At 52.8% G+C, this 24846-nt stretch overlaps 1 protein-coding gene across 7 annotated transcripts in view; it reads right to left on the bottom strand.

The window, feature by feature from the left end:
* Positions 1–253: 253 nt before the first annotated feature.
* Positions 254–24846, bottom strand: part of POU2F2 (POU class 2 homeobox 2) — a 31407-nt gene continuing 6814 nt past the window's right edge. Inside the window, exons 2-16 of one of the 7 annotated variants that reach the window (XM_087870826.1) lie at positions 24311–24376; positions 24176–24210; positions 23981–24037; positions 20756–20872; positions 20238–20516; positions 6886–6991; positions 6697–6788; positions 5111–5272; positions 4704–4845; positions 4458–4606; positions 4197–4373; positions 2868–2934; positions 1429–1630; positions 1218–1291; positions 254–962 (exon numbers count right to left, since the gene is read on the bottom strand). In XM_087870826.1, the coding sequence (XP_087726952.1) occupies positions 631–962; positions 1218–1291; positions 1429–1630; positions 2868–2934; positions 4197–4373; positions 4458–4606; positions 4704–4845; positions 5111–5272; positions 6697–6788; positions 6886–6991; positions 20238–20516; positions 20756–20872; positions 23981–24037; positions 24176–24210; positions 24311–24376 (2057 nt within the window). In that variant the 3' untranslated portion in view covers positions 254–630. The remainder of the gene's footprint in view (positions 963–1217; positions 1292–1428; positions 1631–2867; positions 2935–4196; positions 4374–4457; positions 4607–4703; positions 4846–5110; positions 5273–6696; positions 6789–6885; positions 6992–20237; positions 20517–20755; positions 20873–23980; positions 24038–24175; positions 24211–24310; positions 24377–24846) is intronic. The other 6 variants (XM_045777387.2, XM_045777481.2, XM_087870827.1 and 3 more) reach the window with 6 other exon arrangements.

Raw genomic sequence — 24846 nt, 5'->3', positions numbered from 1 at the left:
TCTGAGCCCACCCTGTCGGCCCCAGGCTGTGCCCTGTCTTCGCTGGCCCAGGGCTGGGGGCTGGGGCTGGAGGCTGGCACATTCTCTTTTGCCTTCTCTGGCCCCCACTGGGGGAGGCAAGGTTGGGGGTTGGCCCCCCAGCCAGGGGCTCAGCGAGAGGTCTGCCCTGCCGAGGCTTCTCTGCCCCTGGCTGGGGTTCTTATTTGGTGTCATAGCGGTGAGGGTGAGCACACTGAGGTCTGGCTCGCAACTGGTTTTTGGTTTGGTTTTGTGGGGGATTTTTTTGTTTTTGGTTTTTGTTTGTTTTTCACCTCTGGTTCCTTTGGGGCAGCTGGTTTCTGTTGTGATTATTTTTGGTTTCTTTTTGTTGGTTGGTTTCTTTCGTTTTCTTTCTTTCTTTCTTTCTTTCTTTCTTTCTTTCTTTCTTTCTTCTTTCTTTCTTTTTGTTTTTTGTTTTGTTTTGTTTTTTTGGTTAGTTGGGGGTTTGTTTTTTTTTTTTGGTCTTTCCTCCCTTGTCACTCCGGCTCCGAGGACCCTCTGCGCCACCACCGCTGACCTCCTCGCCCTCTTCCCAGGCGGGGGGGACTGAGGTGGGGATCAGAGGAGTAGGAGGGGAGGCAAGGTGGGCCCTCACTCGGGCTTGGACCCTGCCTCGGGCCCCCCAGGGCCTCCAGGGGTCTGTGCTGCCGCCTCACTGCAAGTGGAGGACGAGGACGAGGACGAGGAGGAGGACGAGGAGAGGCCCGGAGACTTGCTGGAGATGGAGGCCGCCACGGCCGCAGCAGCTGCCGAGACCAAGCCCACGCCAGGCGGGGCGCTGAGCAGGGGCAGCCCAGCGTGGTTCAAGAAGAGCGGTGAGGTCACCAGGCCAGGGCTCCCCGGGGCCGCACCAGCCGCCCCCAGCACCAGGTTCCCGCTGCCGTCAAGGCTGGTAAGGGGCAGGGTTCCACCAGAGGCCAGGGCTGGTGGGGAGAGAGAGAGGCTGGGCTGGGGGCGCCTTCCAGCATCCTGCCCGCAGGTGCCCCCTGTCTTCCCATCTGCCCCACTGACCCCCATCAGCACCCCTCACACCTTCCCCAAAGGTGAGATGGGTATGAAGAGGCGAGCGATGCAGTGAGCAGGGGCAGGATGGCATGGCTGGAGCAGCAATGGGGGGAGGCTCGAGGCCCCAGGGGGCCAGGCTGGTGGCGATGGGAGTGACATGAGGCAGCACGCACCTTGGATAGTGGCCAAAGGGTTGTTGCTCATGAGGGCTGGACTCAGCCCGGAGCTCAACCCCACCATTGTGCTTCTGCAAGAGGCAAAGCAGAGGCGTTAGCAGGGGCAGGGACCCACCGGCGGCAGAACGAGGGCGCGGCTCCCACCCGGGAAGCAGCAGCGACCCTGCTTCTCTCCCCACAGCCTCCCTAACTGCAGCTGTCCACTTACCCCGTGCTGGGGTTCAGGCCCGACAAGCCGATAGCCGAGTGGCTGCCTTGAGGGCTGGGATTTGTGCTGTTGGTGGTGGCCGGGGGTGGGGGAGTGACAGAGGGGATGGAATTGAGGGGGGGCGCGGCCCCGCCCCCGCCCCCACCCCCTCCGGCTGTCCGGCTGGGGTGGAGCGTCCCCACAGCTGAGGATAAGGTAGTAACTGCCAGAGAGAGACAGAGAAACGGAGACTTCAGCTTCCACTCGTCCTCCACCGAGGAACCCGGGGTCCACGTCTGCTCGCCTTCCCGCCCAGCACGAGCCCTGCGACATCTCCTCCGGAGGAACAGACTTAGGCCTCCCGTCCGCTCATCCCACAGCCGCAGTGACAGCGATCACAATAATCGCAGTGGGAGCAGCTGCCACCCACGGAGCCAAGCCCTGTGCCCGGGTGCGCTCACACGGCGTGAACCCCGCCCTGAGCCTCCCCGCCAGGCGCCCAGAAGACTACACCCTGTGGCTCCCTCTAGGGGCCAGGCAGGGGGTTGCAGCTGTGCGCGCCGAGGGGGACAGGGCTCAGAACCCACACTCGGGCCAGACCGCCAGACAGCCAAGGGCAGCAATTTCCTGGCTGTTCCGTTCCATCTGTGCCCTTGGGCGAGTGCCTTCACCTCTCTGGTCTTCAGTTCCCTAATCTGGAAAATGGGGATAATAATAGAACCTACTTCATAAAATGAGTGTGAGGATGAAATAAGTCAATATTCTTTATAAAGAGTTTAGACAGTGCCAGGCACAGCCTTATAACTTTATAAACTTCCACTTATTATCTCTTAATCTGAGAAAAATCAGTATGATGTTTGTTTTCTATTCTATTCTTTTCTTTTTTAGTTTAAGTAATCTCTACACCCAACATAGGGCTCAAACTCACAACCCCAAGATCAGGAGCTGAATATACTCCACCGACTGAGCCAGCCAGGCTCCAGTTTTCTATTATTCTTATATATGGTGTTACACAGGCCTTGTCCCAGGAAGGGAGCAAGGGTACAAAGAGTGTGTGTGTGTGGTGGGGAGGTACACAGACATACATACTCTTGTATGTATATATTCATGTATATAGCTTTTGTATGTATTATACATTGACAATAATTTTATAAAACCTGAGGCTCAGAGAGGTAAAGTCACTCCTGGAACTCACACAGTTTATAAAAGCCAGGACCAGAACCTGGGTACACATCAAGTTTTAGCAAAGCCCATGCTTTTCTCATAGGAAATCGTAGAGCAGATGAGAGCCGAGCTGCTCTAGCAGGGAGGGGTGAGGCTGCCCTCTCCCCTCCGTGCCCACTGCCTCCCTTATCCCCAGGCTCAGCCTTGAGGCCCACAGATGCCTTCAGCCGCTAGAGAACTTTGGGCCTGTCCTGGGTCCTCCCAACGCCCCCTCACGGGCTCCTGCCCGCCCTGACCTGTTGTGCTCAGACTGCTGGAAGCTTGGGACAATGGCAAGGTCCCGGCGCCCCCTTGGGGTGTGACCTGGGGAGAGAAGAAAGAAGGCATGGTGAGGCCACTGTTTCCCAGCAGCCCCCATGACACTCCCTGTGAGTAAGACCCCCATTCATCTGCCCTCAGACTGAGGGGAGAAGGGACTTTGGGCACAATGCTATGCTTGTATTACGCTAGGTTCTTTCCATCCTATCTACCTTAACATTTACCCGAAGTGATCCTGAGCCACAGGTGGGAAGAAATGATTCCCATTTGAGAGTGTTCCCTCACCTCTCCTCTGACACCGTCCAGTTGCAGGTCTAAAGAGTGTGTATGTTGGGGGGGGTGGTTATGATGATAGGGATGTCTCTGCATCAGACTGTCAGGATGTCCTGTTGTTTATTTTCTGGGACCACCCACCAGCCTCCTTCTTGGCCTCCCTGCCTCCAGTCTTGTCCTTCCATCAGCTCCAGAAGCCTCACTCTTAATGTGACCCTGTCCCTCCCCAGCTCAGAACTCCTCCTTAGCTCCTCAGTGCCCATGGTTCACGTTCAGTCTCCTCACCTGTTACTTGAGAGTCTGGTCCCTGCCTAGCCCCTACCCTCACACTCATTCATATACATTCCTGCTCCAACCACATTAAATTGCACTGGAGTTCCTCCAGTTGGGCTCAGCACACTATGGCTTCTAGGCCTTTGTGCACGGCAGTCCCTTTGCCTACGCTTTAAGTGACCGGCAACCTCTCTCTCGTCCTTTAGAACTCAGCTCACGTGGTCTCTTCTTCCTCCATACCAGGGGGTGGGGGGCTCCTCTCTGTTGCATCACAGCCTCTTTCTACATGAGATGCAATAAAGGGGTGTCCCAGTGTGTCTGATCCTGAGTGGGTCTGCTGCAGCTGTGAGCCTGAATATATACCCAGGGATGTAATGCTCTCCCTGCCTGTGTCTGTGTGTCCCTGCGTCTATATGTGTGGTTGTGAACTGTGTGTGTGTGGCGGGGGGGGGGGGGGTACCTCCATCCCCTACCTGGGATCCATCCCCATGTGGCCATGCCCTGTGAGAACTCTTTTTGTCTCTGTTGGTGTGTGTCTGTGGGTGCTTGTATCCCCCACATAAGACCACAGTTCCCTGGAAACTGCATCCCTGTGTGACTATGCTCCACCCATGTGACAGCCTGTCCCCAAGGGTGAGTATCCCAGCCCCTGTGCTAGGCACTGTGGACAACCAAGTAGACTGTGTTCACGGAGGTGCCTGCCTAGGGTTGGGGTGTTGCCAGAACTTTATGCCCCCCACCCCCAGAGCATCTCTTGGTACCAGATGGGGGCTGTAGCTGGCCGGCTTCCCCGGGCTGGGTAACATGGGGGCTGCACTGCAGGGGTTGATGCGTTTTTCCTTCTGGCGCCGGTTGCAGAACCAGACGCGGATCACTTCCTTCTCCATGTGCAGCTGCTCTGCGATCAGCAGGATCTCCTCTGAGGTAGGCTTCTGGTTCTGCGGGCAGAGGGCAGGTGAACCCCAGGTCCACCCTGACCCCCCAGCCCAGCCCTCAGGGCCGCCCAGGAGGCCAGGCCTCACCGCTAGAAAACTCTTCTCTAAGGCGAAGCGGACGTTTGTTTCGATGCTGGTCCTCTTCTTGCGTCTCCGGCCAGGGAGCCCGTCGAAGCCCAGGCTGGGGCTGCTCAGCTGGTTGGGGCTGGGCAGGCTTGAGTCCACAGACATAGTCTCTGTGCCCGAGAGGAGACGGTGGGAGGGGGGACATGAGAGGGCGCCTCCCGGGCCCACCACCTTCTGCCCGCCCTGGGAGCCTCAGCCCAGTCCCACCTGCGTCGTTGAGCCACTTCTCCAGGAGGGGCTTGAGTTTGCACATGTTCTTGAAGCTCAGGTTGAGGGCCTCGAAACGCGAGATGGTCGTCTGGCTAAAGTCGTTGCCGTAGAGCTTGCCCATGGCCAGGCCCACGTCACCCTGGCCCAGTGGGGTGGGAATGGAGCGGCGTCAGGGCCCCGCCTTCCGCCGCGGGGCTCACCCCGGTCCACCCGCTGGCCACACCCCTGCCCCTGCCCACCAGCCAGCTGTGGCCTCTGCCCCGCCCACCACCTGACCACGCCCACAGCCCTGGTGTCTGGGAGAGGGAGCCCGCTGCCGCCCACCACCTGGCCGCTGCCGCCCACCACCTGGCCGGGTGGCTTCACCTCACGCCCACAGCCCGTGCTGCCGGGTGGCCCCAGACCTGTGTGAAGCCCAGCTTGATGCGGCGTTGCTTGAAGGTGCGGGCGAACTGCTCCAGCTCCTCCAGGTCACTGGGCTCCTCGGGGTGGGATGGTGGCTCCAAGCATTTGGGGGGCTGCGGGTGCGAGAGGTGCGGGTCGGGCAGCGTGGGGCGGGTCACGGCCTGGTAGGGTGGGCAGGGGTGGGTGGGGTGCAGGACCGAGGACCAGGATGGGGCTCAGCAATGGCTGCGCAGTTCCCCCTCCCCCCTTCCCTCCCTGCCTTCCAGCCTTTTCCTGCAGGCTCTCCTCTACCTGTCCCCAGGTGGCTGATGCACACTCATTGTCAATCCCTATCAAGGGGACACTATGCTGCACCATAGGGTCCTCTCACTGCTCCAACTCTCTCTCTGCACTTTCCCTCTCAGCCTGCAAACTCCCAGAAGGAGTAGCCAGCTCCTTTTAACCAAGGGCTTTTTCCCTGAAGCTGGGGACCATGGTTTTATCCTTCTCTCAGGCAGGGAATCAATGACTGGCTCTGCTACTGCATTGTTGGGTAACTCAGGCAAGTTTCTTAATCACCCTGGGCCTCAGTTTTCCCCTCTGCAGAATGGAAATGACCATGGCTGCTCTGCTGACCCCGTGGGGTTGATGGGAGTATCTGATTAAAGGTTGCAAATAAAGTGAAAGCATTTTAAAAAGTAGATGGAGAGGGTGACTGGGAGATTTACAAAGAAGCAACAGCTCTCTCTGGAATGTTCTATTTCCCTAAAAATATTTGAAACAGGTGGTGAGTGCGGCCACGTTGGCTATACAAGTCCTGGATCCATTATCCAAAGGTTGGGGCCAGACGTGTTTTGGAATTCAGAAATTTTGCAGATTTTAGAAAGCCTACACGGGGGCACATATAAATAATGTGTCTCCCCCTATCAGGGTCAAGGCATCACCCCATAATTGAACACATTAACAGCTCTCAGCAAAGCACAAATATCACACAGGAGGGAGAAAGGAAAGTCATACTCTTTGCCTTAGGTCAAGACAGGTTTTGCAGCCAAATGACTTCTGGTCTCACATTACAAAAACAACTTGGTTTTCCAAGTATTTTGGATTTCAGAATTCAGCTCAGCCCTGTATTAGTCTAAACTTTTTGGGTTTTCTGAAATAGTTCACATTTTTTTTGAAAGGGCTCTTAAAAGAAAGTGGGTAGGAGGGAACATTGAAATCCATAAAGAATCATGAAAGACTATTATTAAAGTCTAGAACCCAGTCAGCAAACTGGAAGAAAGGCCAGGCCACAACCTATAGGTTTTTTGTGTGCTTATGCACGTGTGCATTTTAGGGGAGCGGGGGTCAGATCAAAATCATCAGTTTCTCAAAAGAGTCCATGTGTCTGAAAGTGTTAAAAGCCCCTGGGCTGGCTGATTCCCCTCACTCTATAGAGGCAGAAGCTGACCCAGACAGGGAGAGCTGATTGCCTAAGGTTCCACAGCAAATCAGCGGCAGAGCAGGGCTGGTCCCCAGGGGGAAATGGGGAGGGTCAAAGGGAAAGGAGACCCTCAAGCTCCCACCCCCCTTCACCCAGCCTGGTAGACTCGGTGGACATTCTCACCTGTGTGGGCAGCCCGGCCCGGGGCTGGGAGGTCAGAAGAGCTCCCTGGGTTTGCTGAGGTAGCTGGAAGAGATTTGGCGTCGGTAGCAGGCCTGGAGAGACAAGGGGATTGAACAGGGTGAGGGGGGAGGGAGAGTTCTGTGGAAGCGTTGCCGGGAAGGGGATGCCGTCGTCGGGGTGGGGCCTTACCTGGCTGACTCTGCTGGGCCTGTGGCAGCAGGAACTGAGCAGGTGGCTGGAGGTGGTGGCCTGGCACAAGCACCAGCTGCTGAAGCTGGAGGAGCTGCTGTATGTCCTGGCGGGGGGGAGGGGGTCGGACAGAAAGACAGCCTGAGTCCTGGCCCAGCTCCCTTTGCACCGCTTGAGCCCTGAGGGGTTCCACAGGGTAGGCCTCGAGGATGGAGCACGATCTCTGAATGGCGTCCATGAGCTAAGAGCCCCCAGGAGGCTTCTTCCAAATCCGGGCTACCAGAATGTCCTATCTGGGCTGTCCCAGGAGGGCTCACTCTTGCTTTACCTTCTCTTTCTTGAAGAAATATTTGCCTTGTCTTACATTCCCACAGAACAAACAGTATCGTTTAAAAATGTAAATCAGACCAAGTCTTCCCTTCTCTTAAAACACTTGAGGCAAACGATAACCATGTCTGGAATTAGCTTTAAAATACTCCAGCACAGTAAATTGGTTCAACCACTTTGGAAAACTCTTTGGCACTGTTATGGTTTAAATTGTGTCTGCCCCTCAAAAGATATGTTGGAATCCCCACCCCCCCCAGAACCCCGGAGGGTGGCCTTATTTGGATATAGGGTCCTAATCCAATATGACGGGGGTCCATTTAGTGAGGGGGAATTTGGACACAGAGACAAATGTTCAGAGGGAAGGCACTGTGAAGAGACCCAGAGAGAAGAGGCCCAACCCTGACAACACACTGGCTTTGGACTTAAAGCCTTGCAGAACTGTGAAAGAATACATGTCTGTTGTTTAAGACGGCCAGTTCACGGTTGGTTGTTACGGCAGCCCTAGAAAACAAATACGGGCACTATTTACTAAAGCCCAACATATGCCTGCCTCAGGACGCAGCAGTTCCTCGCCTGGGTGTTAGCCCCTGTAAGTGTGTACGTGTGTTCACCAAAAGACGTGTACCAGAATGTTCACGGCAGAACCATTTGTAATAGCCCAAACCCAAAGAAATCCCAGGTACCCATCAAGAATCGAAATGGGTGAGTAAACTGATTCACTGGAATGCTACAGCAACGAGAAGGGGCAGTCTAAAATCTGTAATGACGCACAATGAAGTAAACTTCCCAGACATGACACATGGAAGAAGCAAGACACGATAGAGAGCATCCTATATGGTTCCATTGGCATTTGGGGAAGGAGAGGCGAGAAGGATCCCAGAGGTGCCTGGGGAGCTGGCCATATTCAGTTTCTGATCTAGTTGCCAGTTATATGAGTATGCTTGGTTTCTGAGTGTCATTGATCTGTATATTTATGAACTGTGCACTTTTCAGTATTTGTTCTACTTCAATGAAAATATTTTTTTTTAAGGGAAATGAGGCAGGGACAGAGGGAGAGGGAAAAAAAATCCAGCCTTTCCACCAAAACAAAGTGAGGGGTAGAGATGAAACAGGATTGGCAAAAGGTTGATAGCTACTGAGGTGGGTGAAGGCACATATGGTTCCTTATGTCATACTCTCCACTTTTAGGTTTGAACATTTCTAAAAGGAAAAGCAAAACCCCCTTACACACACACACACACACACACACACACACACACACACAGACACTCCAATGGCTTCTCGTAGCCACAATAATACAATCAAAACTCCTCACCTGATCTCTAAGGTCCTTTATACCGAAGCCCATGCTAGTCTTCCTGACATGTACTCCTACCTCAGGGCCTTTGCACATGCTGTTCCCTCTGCCAAGCAGTTCTAGTTCTTATACTCCTGCCAAGGCCCTTCTTATCACTCAGGTCTTCACGTAAAATCACCTTTTCAGGGGCGCCTGGGTGGCTCAGTCAGTTAAGTGTCCAACTCTTGATTTCCGCTCAGGTCATGATCTCAGGGTGGTGATCTCAGGGTCATGAGATCGAGCCCTGTGTCAGGCTCTGCGCTGGTCATGGAGCCTGCTTAAGATTCTCTCCCTCTCCCTCTGCCCCTTCCACTCATGCTCTCTCCCTCTAAAATAAATAAATAGGAACACCTGGGTGGCTCAGTTGGTTAAGCGTCTGCTTTCAGCTCAGGTCATGATCTCAGGGTCCTGGGATCAAGCCTGGCATTGGGCTCTCTGCTCAGTGAGGAGTCTGCTTTTCCCTCTCCCTCTGTGTTCTCTCTCTCTCAAATAAACAAACAAAATCTTTAAAAATAAATAGAAAAATAAGTAAATAAATAAATAAACAAATCCTTTAAAAAAGATTCTCTCTCTCCCTCTGTCTCCACTCCTCAGACACTCACGCTCTCTCTCTTGAAAAAAAAAAAATCACCTCTTCAGAGACGCCGTCCTTGACCATCTAATCTAAAGCAGCCACCACCACCCCTTCCTTTGTTATCTCCATTTCACCTCCTCTGTAAGACTTCTCACTATCTCAAGGTGTCTCTCTTTCCATGTACCCTTTCACAGTGCATCTCCCTCACTGGTATGTCAGCTCCACGAGAGTGTGATCTTGATGGTTTTGGTCATTACTATAATGTCAGCATCTAGAACAGGATCTGGCACCCGGTAAGTGCTCCACATATATTTGTTGAATGAACCCACACTGATGCTTCATAATTTACTCAGCAACTTTTATGTACATTGGAAAGTTATGTTACTTAGAGTGACATTCTTTTTCTTTCTGGGAAATTGAGGGGGATGACACATGCCCCTCAATTCCTCCCAATGCTATCATTATTCCAAAGACCAATTTAATGTCATAGGAAGTGAACAAGCTGAGGAAAAACATAAGCAACTTGACACAAAGGGTTCATTTCTTTAACATATAAAGAGTGATTACAGATCAATAAGAGAAAAACTAACAATCCAATAGTAATCTGGCCACCATAGGTCTGGTGACTGCCCGGCAAAGGAAATACAAACAGCTCTGAATGAAAAAACATTCAGACTCATTCACAATAAGATAAACACAGTTACAACTGCACTGAGATACTATTTCTACCTATCTGATGGCCAAAGATAACAGCAGTGCGTAACACGCTGTGTTGGAACATACGGGGAAACACACAGTCTTGCACATCACTGGTGAGAAGATAATTTGGCAATATCTATCAGAATTACAAAGGCAGGGCAGAAAACATGAACAGACATTTCTCCAAAGAAGACATACAAATAGCTAACGGACACATGAAAAAATGCTCAACATCACTCGGCATCAGGGAAATACAAAAGAAAACCACAAGGAGATACCACCTCACACTAGTCAGAATGGCTAAAATTAACAAGTCAGGAAATGACAGATGTTGGCAAGGACGCAGAGAAAGGGGAACCCTCTTACACTATTGGTGGGAATGCAAACTGGTATGGCCACTCTGGGAAATAGTATGGAGGTTCCTCAAAAAGTTGAAACTAGAGCTACCCTATGACCCAGCAATTGCACTGCTGCATATTTACTCCAAAGATACAAACATAGTTGATCCGAAGGGGCACCACAATGTTTATAGCACCGATGTCCACAATAGCCAAACTATGGAAGGAGCCCACATGTCCATCAAGAGATGAATGGATAAAGAAGATGTGGTGTGTGTGTGTGTGTGTGTGTGTGTGTAATTGTGTGTGTGTGTGTGAATATTACATAGCCATCAAAAAAATGAAATCTTGCCATTTGCAATGACGTGGATGGAACTAGAGGGTATTATGCTAAGCGATATAAGTCAATCAGAGAAAGACAATTATCATATGATCTCACTCATATGTGGAATTTAAGAAACAAAACAGAGGAGCATAGGGGAAGAGAGGAAACAATAAAAGATGAAATCTGAGAGGGATACAAACCATAAAAGACTCTTAATCATATGAAACAAACTGAGGGTTGCTGGAGGGGAGAGGTGTGGGGGGGATGGGGTAACTGGGTGATGGACATTAAGGAGGGCATGTGATGTAATGAGCACTGGATATTATATAAGACTGATGAGTCACTGACCTGTACCTCTGAAACCAATAATACATTATATGTTAATTGAATTTAAATAAAATAAAATAAAACAAAATAAAGAAAAAAGAATTACAAAGGCATATACCTGTTGCCATTTCACTTCTAGGAATTTATCTTAGAGATACATTCACACTTGTGCAAAATGATCTCTCTAGAAGGATATTCCCAGCAGCATGCAGTGTTTAGCAAGAGTGGAAACAAGCTGAACGCATAGCAGTGGGGAACAGGTAAATGAATTAGGGTGGATCTTTATGACGGAACCCTATACATTCATCAGAAAGAATGAGGACACTCTTCATGTCCTGATATGGAACAGTCTCCAAGATATCCTGTTAAGTGGAGAGCTCCAGAGACAGAGCATTGGGCATGACGTGCTACTGTTCGTGTGTGTGTGTGGATTTTTTAAAGTATATCTACGCAGTTCCTGGGTATGCATAGACTATACCTGGAAAACTATACCAGAAACTGACAACACTGTAAATGCTTCCCTACCTCTTGAGCTTTGAACATTTACCTAGCCTACTCCCACCTACCCAACTGAACGGTCACTTCTGCCCAACATCCCTGTTTTCCCAACCATTCGTGTTTCGACTGTTCAAGGCTATTTCCTGTCCACTGCAAAGGCCTCTGCTTTCTCTCTGTGCCTCAGAAAGTAGACGGAGTACCCAGATGCTCCTGACCTCTCGCTTCTTCACTCGAGCTGCTCATCATCTAAGAATACAGCTTAAGGGGTTTGAAGTCCCGACACTCTGTGCTTTGAAACTGTGTCCATTCTGCCTTGTCTTCGGAGCCTCTCCACCTGGTCACTCACATGGTGGCGTCCCTTCCAAGTGAGGCCTGGCCACGATATGAGTGAAGCCTGGAATCCAGGCCCTCCCCGCTTTACAACGGACCCTTCCAAGTCCCCATACCTAATTTTGGTCTTATAATTTTGTCTTCCTTTTCTCCAAAAGGACCTGCACGTTGTATAAACATCAGGCCCCACAAAACTGAACCCACCCTGAGTGCTCTACAATGCATTTCTCACAATGCAATGCATTCATTCGCTTATGTACAGTTTTTGCTCTGCAACACCATAACTCTAGAATGCAGAGGCCGGGTCTTACTCTTGTGTCCCTAACCCTCAACACAGTCTCGTCAGCCCCCATTAAATGCCCACTGACCTGAATCAAAGAATAAAGCCAGAAATAAAGACTTATCACCAATGTTTTTCTGACTAGCTTGCTGATTAAAATATTTGTTAACTACTGTCTCTCCCTAGTGTGACTCTCAGTGAAAACCCCTCTTTCTCCCCAGAAGCCTAAAAGAGAGGTGTCTGCAGATTTCTTTCTGAATCAGCAGGGAGAAGAAAGAGTGGGGGGAAATGCATCCCAATTATCAGGGGTTTTCGTGGTAAGAAGTCCAAATGAAAAACCCAACCGTTACACCCCCACTCACTGTCACTCAGACCAGAAACTTAGTGGTCAGTCCCAATTCTCTCCATCCTTTCCTCTCCCCCACCCAACACATCTGCAAGCCCAGAAAAAACATTTCTAAATTTCTTCTGTGCTCTGCATTACCTGGTGTCTGACAAAACCGACTGCCCCCTTCTCAGAGTTAAAAAATGTGTAAATTAAAATGCATACGATTTCATATGAAATCAACTATATATGAAAAAAATTCATCTAACATCTTGAATTGTGATAATAATCTATGGGTTTCTTTGTTAGCCCATTAAATAATAAGATCAAGCAATATGTCTGGTGAGTACTGCAATTTCAAAGCAATGATGAGTAAAAACAATATTTTGAGGTCTCTGTGTATAGAAATATCTGTGATTCCACTGGTGACAGAGTCCCGCTAATGGTATGGTAGTCTGTTGCCTTTATTCATAATAGAAGGAAACGGAACATTTTCAGTTAGAGGATAGTAAAAGTTGAGACATAATTTTTTCCCATCCAAGTTCATGGACTTCCCTGAATTCTATCCACAGACCCCTCCAGGGGATTCCTGTTCAGAAATGTTAATCTAACCATAAAGTCTCCACTGGTTTTCATCACATTTGTAAGACAATTCAACTCTTTGCCATGGCCCTGGGTGACCTGGTCTTCCTCATCAACCAGGACTCTCACTCTGTAACTTGGAGCCAATCACACCGGTCTCCTTCCTGTTACTGAAGGCAGAAAAAAAGGACCCCACCTCAGGCCCTTTGCACATGCTGTTGCCCTCCCTCTTCTTGATCTGCACATGACTGGCCCCACTTCATCATGCAAGTTTCTATAAAATGCTCCCTCCTGAGAGAGGCCTCCCCTGGCTTCCTGCTCTGGTGAGGAGTCTTCCTCTCCTCAATCTCTATTACATTATACTCTTTTCCTTTCTTCATAGCAATTTTCAGCTATGGGTAGGTGCCAGCTCTGGGAGGGCACAGACTTGTCTTCCTTATTCCTCACTGTATCCCCCCTGCAAAAAGGTGTGGGGGCATGGTGGATGTTCACAAAATGTTTGCCGACTAAAGAAACTGCAGAATGACAGATTTTGGGTGCTGTGCTGGCTCAGGACTGCGGCTAACCAGTAGGAGGCCCCATTTCTCCATAATCTACAGGCAGCGCGCAATCTGAAGCCACTTGGGGGCGCATTAGGACCAAGTCAAGATGGTGGAGGAGTTAGAGGAAGTGGAGACACTGGGGAGAAGCCCCTGGCCAGGATATTTAGCGGATCATCTGCTCTGTCCCTAACCTGTGAGAAAAATGAGCAGAGGGTTTAGCACACCCCACTAAAGCTGAGAAGGGAAGAGACCGGTTCTCGTGCATCACTGTATTCTGATCACCCTGGCCCCAGTGCGGGCACCCAGCAGGCCACCCAGCAGGCGATCGATGAATTTCCAATGAATGAATGAGTCAAAGCTAGGTCTGATTGGTGGTGTTTCAGGCTGTACTTTGCAGCAACTGGGATCTTGGCCACAGTTGGGTAGAAAGACTGATGCTCGATTTATGTGACACACGGGTGAACGGAGTATAATTGTCCACTTTCCCATCCGGGCTTGGCTCCACCTGGGGTTGCGGGGGGTGGGGGGGTGGAAAAAAGCCTTGAAAAGGAACTAGAGGAGGCCTGGCCCCTGCTGTGGCCGCTTGGGCCCAGGTGCAGCGCCTCACTCCAGCGCACAGGGCAGATTCCCCACCCCCACAACTGCAGGCCCCCACACATGCTCCAGCAGCCACCCAGACTGGGGTGGTGTCTGCGTGACACTCACCAGCCTTCCCTGATATGGCAAGCTATGACCAGTCCTCGATACCCCATTCCAAGACATGGACAGTTTAGAATTAAGTCCTGAGCGGGGAGAACAGGAAGGGGGGTGTCTGGGGGACCATGTAAACTACATTGTCATCAGTTGTGTTCAGAATGAGGACTGTGGGGTGCCTGGGTGGCTCAGTCGTTAAGTGTCTGCCTTCGGCTCAGGTCATGATCCCAGGATTCTGGGATCGAGCCCCGCATCGGGCTCCCTGCTCAGCGGGAAGCCTGCTTCTCCCTCTCCCACTCCCCCTGCTTGTGTTCCCTCTCTCGCACCTCTCTCTCTGTTAAATAAATAAATAAAATCATTAAAAAAAAAAAAAAAGAATGAGGACTAGCTTCCTGACCCTCTGAGACATGTCAGCCCACCCCATGGTGGAGGGGCTGCCTGGGAAGGCTGAGAGCACCTGTCCCAGGAGCCACCTGGGAGAAACAGTACCCCGACTTGTCCAGAACTGTGCAGAGGGAGCTCCCACACTGGGTGGGAGGGCGGTCGGAGGAGTGCCAGGGTCCCTGCCAGCTGGGAACCTCGGGGGTCTGAGCCTGGGCCCTGTTGCTTGCTTCTTGCTGTGTGACTCATTGGAAGTCAGCTCTCTTCCGGGACTCAGCCTCCTTAACTGTATAGGGTGGCAGTGCACAGTGTCCTGGAAATGGCCAGACACCCGACTGTCCCTCACACAGTGGGGAACCACAGGTATCCCTTACCCTGTTTATGCCTCCATTTCCTTGGGTGACACCCCAATAATTCTTATCTCCTGGGGCCATTATAGGAATTAAATGCAGCAACACACATAGCATGGTTAGCCTGGTCTCTGTTCACTTGAGTGGTCCTGCATAAGTGGTAGTCATTACTACTGAGTCATAGCTCTCTCAGAGCCTCAGTGTTCTCATCTACAAAATGGGGATAAGAATGTCTGACTCTTTACTTGATAGTACTAGGCCTGAGTAATATTAGTATCTGCAAGGTGTTTGGGAAATCACAACATACTTCCCCAGCACAAGCATCTGCTGCCCCTATACCCCCCTCCTGTCGCCCCCTTTGACCATAAGCTCTCCAGGGCGGGAGACCCATCCTCTGCCTGACAACTCGTAACTTCCAGTCCCCACCCAGCCTCTCCGCTGAGCTCTAGCCTCAAATGTCTGTCTGCCTATTTGATGTCTCCACTTGGATGGTGAATAGATTCTTTATCCCCTCCCATGCCCCAAGGGAAACTCCTGGTTCCCTACTCCTGCCCTCCAGAACACCCTGTGCCCTCCTGTCTTCCCCAACTCAGGAAATCACCTCACCACCCTCCAGTTGCTGAAGCCAAAATTCTAGGAATCATCCTTGATCTAGCCTATCCATATAAAATAGCACCCCAGACCCCCACCATCACCCTCACCTCCCACCTGGATGCCTGCCAAGATGTCCCACTGGACCCCTCACTTCTACTCGGGTCTTCCACAGTCCATTCTCCCCATGGCAGCTGGAGGGAGCTTTGTAAAGGGTCTGTTGGCTCATGCCACTTGCCTGTTTGACAACCCCCAAAAGCTTCCCATCATACCTGGTATACATTCCAAACCCCTTGATCTGGCCTAGAAGGCCCTGTGCCACCTGGTCCGGACTGCCTCCACCTCACCTCTTACTTGTCTCCCGCTCGCTTGCTCTGCTCCAGACATACCACTTTCCTCCGTGCCCTGATGTCAAGCTGCTTTCCACCTAAGGACCCCTGCACTTGTGAATCCCTTTTCCTCAATTCTGTCCCTGGCTTCTTCATGACTGATTCATTCAGGCCTCAGCTCTCAAAGGCCACCTCCTCAGTGAAACTTTTCCTGACCACCTCCCTCTAAGACACCAGCCTGTTTCATTTTCTTCAGGACACTCACTCTAACACAGTCTTGTTTTGTTTGTTTACTTGTTTACTGTCTGTCTCCCCACTAGAACATAAGATCCTCAAGGGAACCCACCTTTGCCTCATTCACCGCCGTCCCCTCGGGGCCATGAATGGGCACCTGGCATACACAAGGTGCTCAATAAGTGCTGGAGGAATGAATAAACAACTTTTATTCTAGTCACTTCACTAGAGGACGCCCTAAAGTTTGGGGGGGGCAGGTGGTGTGGGCAGAGGTGGCCTGTCTCTAGCAGGGGCTCTTCTATGTCCCTCCCCCAAAGGTGGCCTTGCCACACAGAGCCCAGGAAGCCCCCGCATTTGGGGCAGAACACCACAAAGCCACGACCCACCCAACAGGGAGCAAAAGCACCATCTGCACATTCTGTATTACGTCCCAGGCTACTACCTCATGTTAACATGCCAGGCTAGAGAAGCAACAGCAGACCCCAACCCCACCATTGTGGGGTAACTAGTACATCCCGGCCCGGCTTCTGGACTCCAGGGCCTGTGGGTAAACTGACGACACACCTCCAGGTGTCACTGACCTGGCACCCACTGCCCCTTCCTCAAGCAACAACATCCGTCTCTTCCTCTTGGGGACTTGCCCTCCCCCATTCTCAGATCACATGGTCCAGGTGGGCTGACCCTACCTTCTCAGGGGTTGAGGACACTAACTCAACCCTGGCCTGCGGGAGGGTTTTATCTCCCTGGGCACAGGGGCTGCAAGTCAAAACGGGCAAGCGCCCATTTTGCCTGCCTCCGAATGATAAAAGAGACAGACCCCTGGGACTGGGACCCGCGTTCCAGGCTGGGCCTCTTCAGTGATCTGAGCCAAATATCCCCTTTCTCCAGCCACCTGGTATGGGGTTTGGTCCAGCTACCACGCCTCCTAGCCCATCCTGTGCTACCTTCCACTGCTGGTCCCCGACCCCCCACTCCCAGAGCCCACCGCACTCTCTCATGTTACACTCCAGTCTGGAACAGCGTTCTCCACTTCGTAAACCCGGTAAACTCCTACTTGTCCCAGCTCAGGTCAGATTCCACCTCCTCCAGGAAGCCTTCTCTGATTCCCTCAGACACAGGTCACCTGTCTTCTCCCACACTCCCACCACATCCAATAGGTTTCTCTGGAACACCTGTACTCACTAGGTCCTGCCAGCCTAAAAGATTTTGTCAAGCTTTATTTGCCATGGTCATATTACGGAAATAGGGCTTTTTTTCCTCCCTCTAAATACAAAATGATGTTTTAACAGTTAATGTAAATTTTCAATCAATGCCTACCCCTACCCCAGACATTCTGAATTACTCCCCCGGAGAGATGTCTTCCCTACCCTTGATTGAAAAGCTGCAGCAAAACATCCCTCATTGATTCAGTAAACATCCACGTGGCCCCCTTGGTGGAAAGCATCGTGCTGAGTGCTGGACACACAAATTATAGAAGTGTGTTATAACCGTCCCTTTCTCTGTATGAGCTAGGAAAATGCAGGGAAGGTTCCTGACAAATGGTTTAACTGACATTGCTTTGGAAACTGGCTTTCGAGGGACAGATGGGGGACTTTCCCTTAGTACTTTATGTAATTTTAAAATGATAGGGCTAGGGGTGTTTTTTACTTTCTTAGTATTGTTAAAGTAAAACATTTCTTAGTGGCTCGTTGGCATGTCTGTTTCCCTAGAAGACTGGGAGCCCTTAGGGGGCAAGGAAGGGTCTGAGTCATTCCTAAGCCTTTAGCTTCCCGCCAGGGCCTGACACACAGGAGGCCGGGAAATGTCTGTGAAATGACCCCAGGACAGAGAGGAGCGGGCATGGGAAGCAGAATGGGCGGGCGAGGGACACAAGCTGAGGAAGAGGGGTCAAGCCCAGGGGTGAGACAGCTGGGGCTGCAGTGGGCAGCTAAGGCAGAAGGACTGTGGTACCCACCGCAGCTGGTCGGCACGGGGCCTGGAGCTCTTGGTGGTATGGGATAAACATCTGTCTGTTAAGGAAATGAGGTCACAGGGTGACAGAACTCCCAGAAAACAAATTTGGCCCAGCCTCGCAGTTGCAGAAGGCAGCCCAAGCAGATAGGAACTGGGGAGGGAGGAGCCAGAGGAAGGTGTTGGAGGAGGCCTTGAGAATCAGAGTCTGGGCAGGACAGCAGGTGGCACGGAGCTTGGAGGAGGTGGTTCTAGGAATGTATGCAAGGAAGGACCGCCTGTTGCTCCCAAGGGATGATGGCCTGGCTGGCCTGCATGAGGCTGCTTTGTCCCTCCTCTCTCCCTGGAGTCTGTGTCCCTTCCACAGATACGTCCTCAGGTATATTTGGACCCCAAGCTGGTGATTAGGGCCAGAAGCAAAGGAAAGGGTCTGGAGGCCTCTGGAGAATGCAGGAGGCAGGAAATCAAAGCAGCTGGAGGGAGGGAAGTCTTGGAAGACTTCCCGGCAGTGTGGACCCCCAAGCTGAGGTTTAAAGGCTGAAGAGAAGCTGTCCATGTAAAGGGAGGGAGCCAACTTCCAGGTAGACAGAACAGGAGCAGGGGCATGGATACTTGAGACCTGGGGGAGGGGAGGAGCCCTGAGCACTGGGGCTTGCTGTATGTGCTGAGAGGCACCCCCCCTGCTGCTGGGATCTCTGGTGGCGAGGGGTGGGGGAAAGGTGGGAAGGATGGCCACAGGCAGCAGCCCCGGCTCATGTGGTTCAAGCCCTGGACTCCCAGGCCTGGCACCCAGGCTGCTCTGCCCCTTGTGCTCATGGGGTGACCTCGCCCCAGATGAGGATTTGTGGATGCAAGGAGGTCACCGTTAGCACAGTGCCCTCTACAAAGGCAGCACCTGCCAGACTCTAGTTACGGTTATCGTGGTGAGCCAGGTGTCACGGGGCTAAGTCTGGAAGAGCCGTCACAGAGCAGAGGGCACAGATTGCTCTGTGTGTCTCTGCAGAACCAGGCCCAGAGGCAGGAAGCTCAAAGGGTGCAGACACCAGCTCAGCGTTAAGAACAGTCTCTGTGGGAGCACCAGTGATAGTGGAACAGGCCCACTGGAAGCTGAACTCTGTCAAGGGACAACCTTGTAGGCTCCGGACACCTTCTCTGTGTAGACAGTAGATAGTTTCGGCCCCTCGGGTTCCATGGAAGGTAGTGGATGGAGAGAAAGAAAAGCGATCCAAAGAGCAGTCATTGTGGGAAACACAAGACTAAGGGAAGTTAAACAAGGTTCCCTGCTGCAGGACTTCTCAGGACCTTCACTGCCCTGGAACACAGGCCACAGCTTCAAACGCTTTCGGAACCCAGAAAGATAGCACCAATGGGTGACAGGGACAAGTGTGGATGGAGAGAACAAGCCCATCAGGAGGGGAGGCTCTGTTCTACCTACTCTGTTTCACCGACTATCCTTACAGGAAATTTCTTGGCCAATATCTTGGGTTGAATTGGGTCTCCCAAAAAGATTTTGTTGGAAGTCCTAAGCCCTGGTGCCTGTAAATACGACCGTATTTGGAAACATGGTCTTTGCAGATGTAATCAAGTTAAATGAGGTGATTAGGGTGAGCCCTAATCCAAAGACTGGTGTCCTTATAATAAGAAGGGGAAAGGTGAACGCAGAGACAGACACACACAGAGAGAAGATGGCCCTACGGCCAAGGAGGCAGAGATTGGAGCAATCCAGCTACAAGAATGCAAGGATTTCCGGCACTACCAGAACCTAGAAGAAGCAGAGAGAGAATCTCCCTGGAGCCACCCAGTTTGTGGGGCTTTGTCACGGCAGCCCCAGGAAATGAACAGAGCCACTAACTCATGATTCAGTGTATGCCAGAAGTCTCCAGAATGGTCAGAGCGGATGCAGCATTCCCTGGCCCAGCAGCCACGGGCCCCTTTTCTGAAAAAGCATCTCTCACTGGATACGCCAGAGCACACATTATAGGGCGCTGGCTCAGAGTTTCAGCCTTTCCCTCTGCGCCCACGCGGGCACCATTCCATGGAGGTGATTCCTCGTTTCCTCAGCCATAAACTGAGGATAATGGGCCAACCTCCCAAGTGTCTGGGAACCCTCAGTGAGATACACAGAAAACGGTTAGCCGGGCACGCCATCACATGGAAGATGTCCTCCCTCTGAGCCTTGATTTACCCCACCGAGACACGGGTGGCAACATCCCCCAAGGGTGCCTGGGGTTGCTGGGAGCTGCCTGGTACATGACCAGCAGTCAGAAGAGTCAGCACCCTGCACACCAGGCTCCTGCGGGCCCTCTGCTGGAGGGCGCCTGCCCCCTAGGGCTGCCCTTACCTGTGCCGTGAGCTGGATGGGCTGGGAGAGGGTGAGCTGTGGGGTCCCGGGGGGCTGGCTGGCAGGCTGTGGTGGTGGCAGGTCGCCCCCCCCAGAGGAGGCTGGGGGCTGCGAGGTCGAGGAGGAGGCAGAGGAGGAGGAGGAGGAGGAAGAGGAGGAGGAGGTGGAGGCGGCGGCGGCAGCGGCGGCGGCACTGGATTGCTGCACGGCGGCGGCCAGGAGCTGGGCCTGGGCTTGCTGCAGGAGGAGCTGCTGCTGAGCGGGCATCAGCGCCGTGAGCTGTGCGGCACAGGCAGCAGGGCCACAGGAGTGGGGGGAGGAGCAGAGAAGGCAGAGAGGGGTTAGTGCTGGAGCCAAGCAGGTTAGGGGGCAAGTCTTCCAGAAGGCCTGAGGAGGGCAGGAGGCAGGCGTGAGAGCATGGCCGCAGCCCTGGCAGGACACCCACTGCCACAAGTCCTGTAACAGATGGGAGGTGGCTGGTCGAGGCCCATGTTCCCCGTCCTTCCCCAAGTACTTACCCCGGCTAGCTGGCTGCCTGTCAACATGAGTTGGGCCTGGGGCAGATGTGGCTGAGCCGGCTGGGGGGGCGGGGGTGCTGCTGGGGCTGAGTCGCCACTGGGGTCTTCAGCCTTGATCTGGGGGGGAGAGAGGCAGGGTCCGGGACCCCAGAATGTTAAGTGGAGGCCAGAGAGAATGCCCACCTGTGAACCAAAGAGAGGGCACATGTGTGGCAACAGCAGCCTCGGGCCGGCACAGGAGGAGTGGGCTGGGGTGTAGAGGCAAGGCCCTGCGCTGGCCGGCCGGGGATTTTAGACCACCCCTCTGGCCTCAGGTTCCTCATCAATCAGTAGGGCTACATACTCCCCCGTGCACCAAACGGGAGAGGGGTACCTTTGGAGAGCAGTTTTCCCCTCTGGGTGGAGGGGAGGGTGCAGTTTCCCCATCTGTAAAATGGGAAATGTGCCAGCAGGGGACTTGGGGCATCAAAGAATAGAGTTCCGGGTCCCCACCCCCCATCTGCTTTAGCCAGAGTGCATCTCTCATTAATGGAGTAAGACTTCTTTGGAAGAATGGGTCTTAGGTAATTAAAAAAAAAAAAAAAAAACACCACCTTGGAACATGGATCTGGAATTCAAATGAGCATGGAAAGATGCGGACAGTGCAAATGGGTGGCATGGGCAGACGAGGATAGGGTGGGCTGGCAGCATGTGAGGCCCTTCTGGAGGGGAAGCTTGCCCAGCTACTCCTGTGCTCCCACCAACCACTCATTTCAAAATCTAAAGCAAAAACCAAAAACAACCTAAAAAAACAACAACAACAACAACAAAAAAACCCAAAAGGCTGGCAGGACCAGCCAAACACATACGTAGGCCAGATGTGGCCCAGATGCCGCCAGCTTTCAGCCTCCACCCCAGAAGTTCACTGAGCCCTCCTCATCTCTGTGTGGAGAGGCATCTTGCATCAAACACATAGGACAGACCAGCATAGAGCAGTCCTGGCTTTCTTCCTCTCCTAGACAGAAAGGCCAGACTACGGTGGGCTTGCCTGAGAGGTCGGCTGGTAAAGGACATGTGGGGCTGGGGGAAGGCATGGCTTGCATAATCACACTCTTAGACCCAGGGCGGGACACACCCTTCATGAAGGATGGGATCATCCTTCAGCCCCACGTCCTAGCACCATTTTGCAAAAGGGGGTCCAGAGAGGGAAGGCAACTTGTGCAAGGTGACAGAGCAGCTTACAGGAGGGTGTGGCATTTGGAATGCAGAGTGAGATGAACAGAGGCCTGGAAAAGGCCAAATCACAGAGGGTGAGTAGCATGCCCCAGGGTATGGAGACAAATGTCAGAAAGTTTAAGGGGTACAGGGATGCAGCATCCCCTGGTGGGGAATCGAGGGCCTCTGGAAGTCTGGAAGATCTGGCGTGGGCAACACAGGTGTTCAGTTTGTGAAAATTCACTGAGGATCTCTGCGTGCGTCACATTTCAATGAAAAGCCAGAAAAAAAAAAAAAACATGGTGAGGATACTAGTTCTCTTTCAGATGTCTTTCATTCTTTCTGGTTCTCTTGAGAAAGCCTCGATTAGGTGCTGGGATGGCTCTAATGCCTCACCCCCAACACTGCTGATGTCCCTTTTGAACAAATGAAGGAAAGACCTCAGGCTTAGACCCGTCAACAGGCAAGAGTCTCTGAGTACATTTTAATAATCATTGTGTTGGGGCGCCTGGCTGGCTCAGTCGGTACAGCATCGACGCTTGATCTCGGGGTCGTGAGATCGAGCCCCGTGTTGAGCGTGGAGATTAGTTAAAAAAAAAAAAAAAAAAAAAAAAAAACACATTGTATTTATTTCCATGGCAAGAGATTCTGGTTTTCCATTCATGAAATTTCCATTTAAGAAAACATGTATTTGAGCTGTTGAAAAAGCAAGCCAGTTCATGAGCTGAAAATGGCTGAAGCTGACTGATGGGTACCTGGGGGCTTATTTTCATGATACCCTTTTTATCTCCTTTGGTATCTGTTTCACAGTTTCCATAATAAAATTTTTTTACAAATGAAGCCAATTAACACAATTGTGATGTAAGTAATTGTACACGGCCGTGTGTGGATGTGTCTGAAATTGTGATGGGAGCACATGAATCACTGCAGTTGGGGAAAGCAGAGGCTGCCAGCAAACAGGACGAGGTGTGGACAGAGGCCCAGAGTCAGAGGTCAACACCCTCTCTGCCTCGGGCTTTCCCGAGGAACCAGGGTCCAGGACGGGGAAGGGCAGAGAGAACCCTTCTTTCCCAGGGCCCCTGGTTTCCCCACAGAGAAGCAAGGCTGCCGTGGGGCTGGGAGAGGCTGCAAAGATGCAGCTGAGGAGGGAGAGGGTCAGGGCGATGGACGTGCACTCTGCTCCAAGGGCTAAGGCCAGAACTGCTCCTGAGATCAGAGGGAAGGAAGCCAGGGCCAGAGCCCTTCCCCCGGGGCCCTGGCCAACTCACTCAGCACAAGATACCCACCCACTAAGCTGCAACAGGACACCTCAGAGGCTGTCGGATTTGACAGCCCCCCATGTTAGAGACGAGGAAACCGAGAAGCCCTGTGGTGGTGGGGGCGGGCAGTGATTTTCCCAAGGTCACAGAGTAGTTCCCGGCCCCCAACCCCATCCCTTGCCAAGGACCCCTCTGCCCCTGCCCTCCATGCTACCGTCAGTCTTCTGTAGCCACCAGGCTAGAGCATGGAGGCCTGGGCCCCAGAAACCTCAGGAAGCCCAGCAGTGCCCAGAAGCAGGCAGGGCCCTGAATGGATTAGGGATTTCTTCTGTCCGGCCACTTCCAGCCTCCTCATCAACCTCAGTCATCCTTACTAGGTCTGCCCCCTCCATCCCATATACCCCTTTATTGGCTGGCCCCTGAGTGTGTGTTTTGGGGGGCTGGGGGTAGGGCAGGCCCCTGTCAGGGAAGTTGGGATGGGGGTGGGGCCCTCAGCTTCCTGTTGTTCATCGCCCTGGGGCTCTGGGGGGGATTTCCCTGGCCACCCCCACCCCCCAGGGAAGGGGAAGGAGCCTGGGTGAGTCACAGGCCTGGGGCGGGAGCCTGAGTGTGAGAAGGGGCGGGAGGAGCCTTGTCACCAAGGCATCGGGGCTCCGTGCCCCCCCTTCAGGCCCTGGGCCCAAAAAGGTATGCGGGACCCTCTTCCAGATGCCAACCCATCACAGGACACCCTCCTTGTTCCTCTGCCCTGGCTGTTCTGATAAGTGCTTACCTTGGTGCTGGGGCCAGTTGGGGACACGGAGAACGGGGAGGTCTTATTCTGGGGGTTCTGGGAAGAAAAAGTTGGGGTGGGAAATGGGAAGAGTGAGGTGAAGCAGCTTCTGACACCCTGCCCCTTCCCCACAGGGGCCCCCTCTGCTCCCTTCTCCCCCTCCCCACCTCTCCTGCTCATCTACTCCCTCCTGACCTGATGGTTAGTGTCTGGTCCATTTCTTTCAGTGTCTGCAATGAGAGGGAAAGAGTTGTCACCTGTGCCACCCACAGCCCCGCAGCTCCCCCACCCCACAGGCCCCCTGCCCTCCCTGCTCCCATCCCCACCCACCTGTGTGCTCTGACGGGGAGTCCAGACCTTGCTTCTCGGCCTCCAGGGGCTTAGACATTCTTATTCCTGGGGACAGAAGAGGGATGTAAGTGGGGTGAGGGAAGCCAGGCGGGCTCTTGGGCCCTCCTCCAGCACCACCCTGGCCTCTCTCCAAATCCCCCACGCCCCCTGCCACCTTGCAAGTGCCTCTTGCCAGGAGACATGCCCTCCTTACTGGGCCTCTGCCCTCCTCTGGCAGGACAAGAAAGGGATCCTTTTCAGCCCTGCAGAAGGTGGCACGGGGAGGGCCAGCTCCCGTGAGGCCCTGGGGCAGGGTGGGAGGTAGCCGGTTGTCGTGAGAAGCCTTCGGTGCCCAGGAGGAGGCAGGTGATGTTCCACAGGAGCGAGTCAGCCTTGGGCCTCCTCCTGAGGCGCGCCCGTCCTGCCTCACCAGGTTTTGGGTGAGACATGTTTTCCACTCTGAGTGGGGCCTGGGGGTGTGAAGGGCTGCAGCATCCCCAAAGGAGTGAGTCTTCTGATCTCTGCGTGGGATTTGG

This window comes from Ursus americanus, chromosome 21 (assembly GCF_024610735.1).
Source record: "Ursus americanus isolate L20-20 chromosome 21, mUrsAme1.1.p, whole genome shotgun sequence".
NCBI classification, from domain to species: domain Eukaryota; kingdom Metazoa; phylum Chordata; class Mammalia; order Carnivora; family Ursidae; genus Ursus; species Ursus americanus.
The sequence above is the reverse complement of the archived record's forward strand: the minus strand, read 5'-3'. Positions and strand labels throughout refer to the sequence as shown.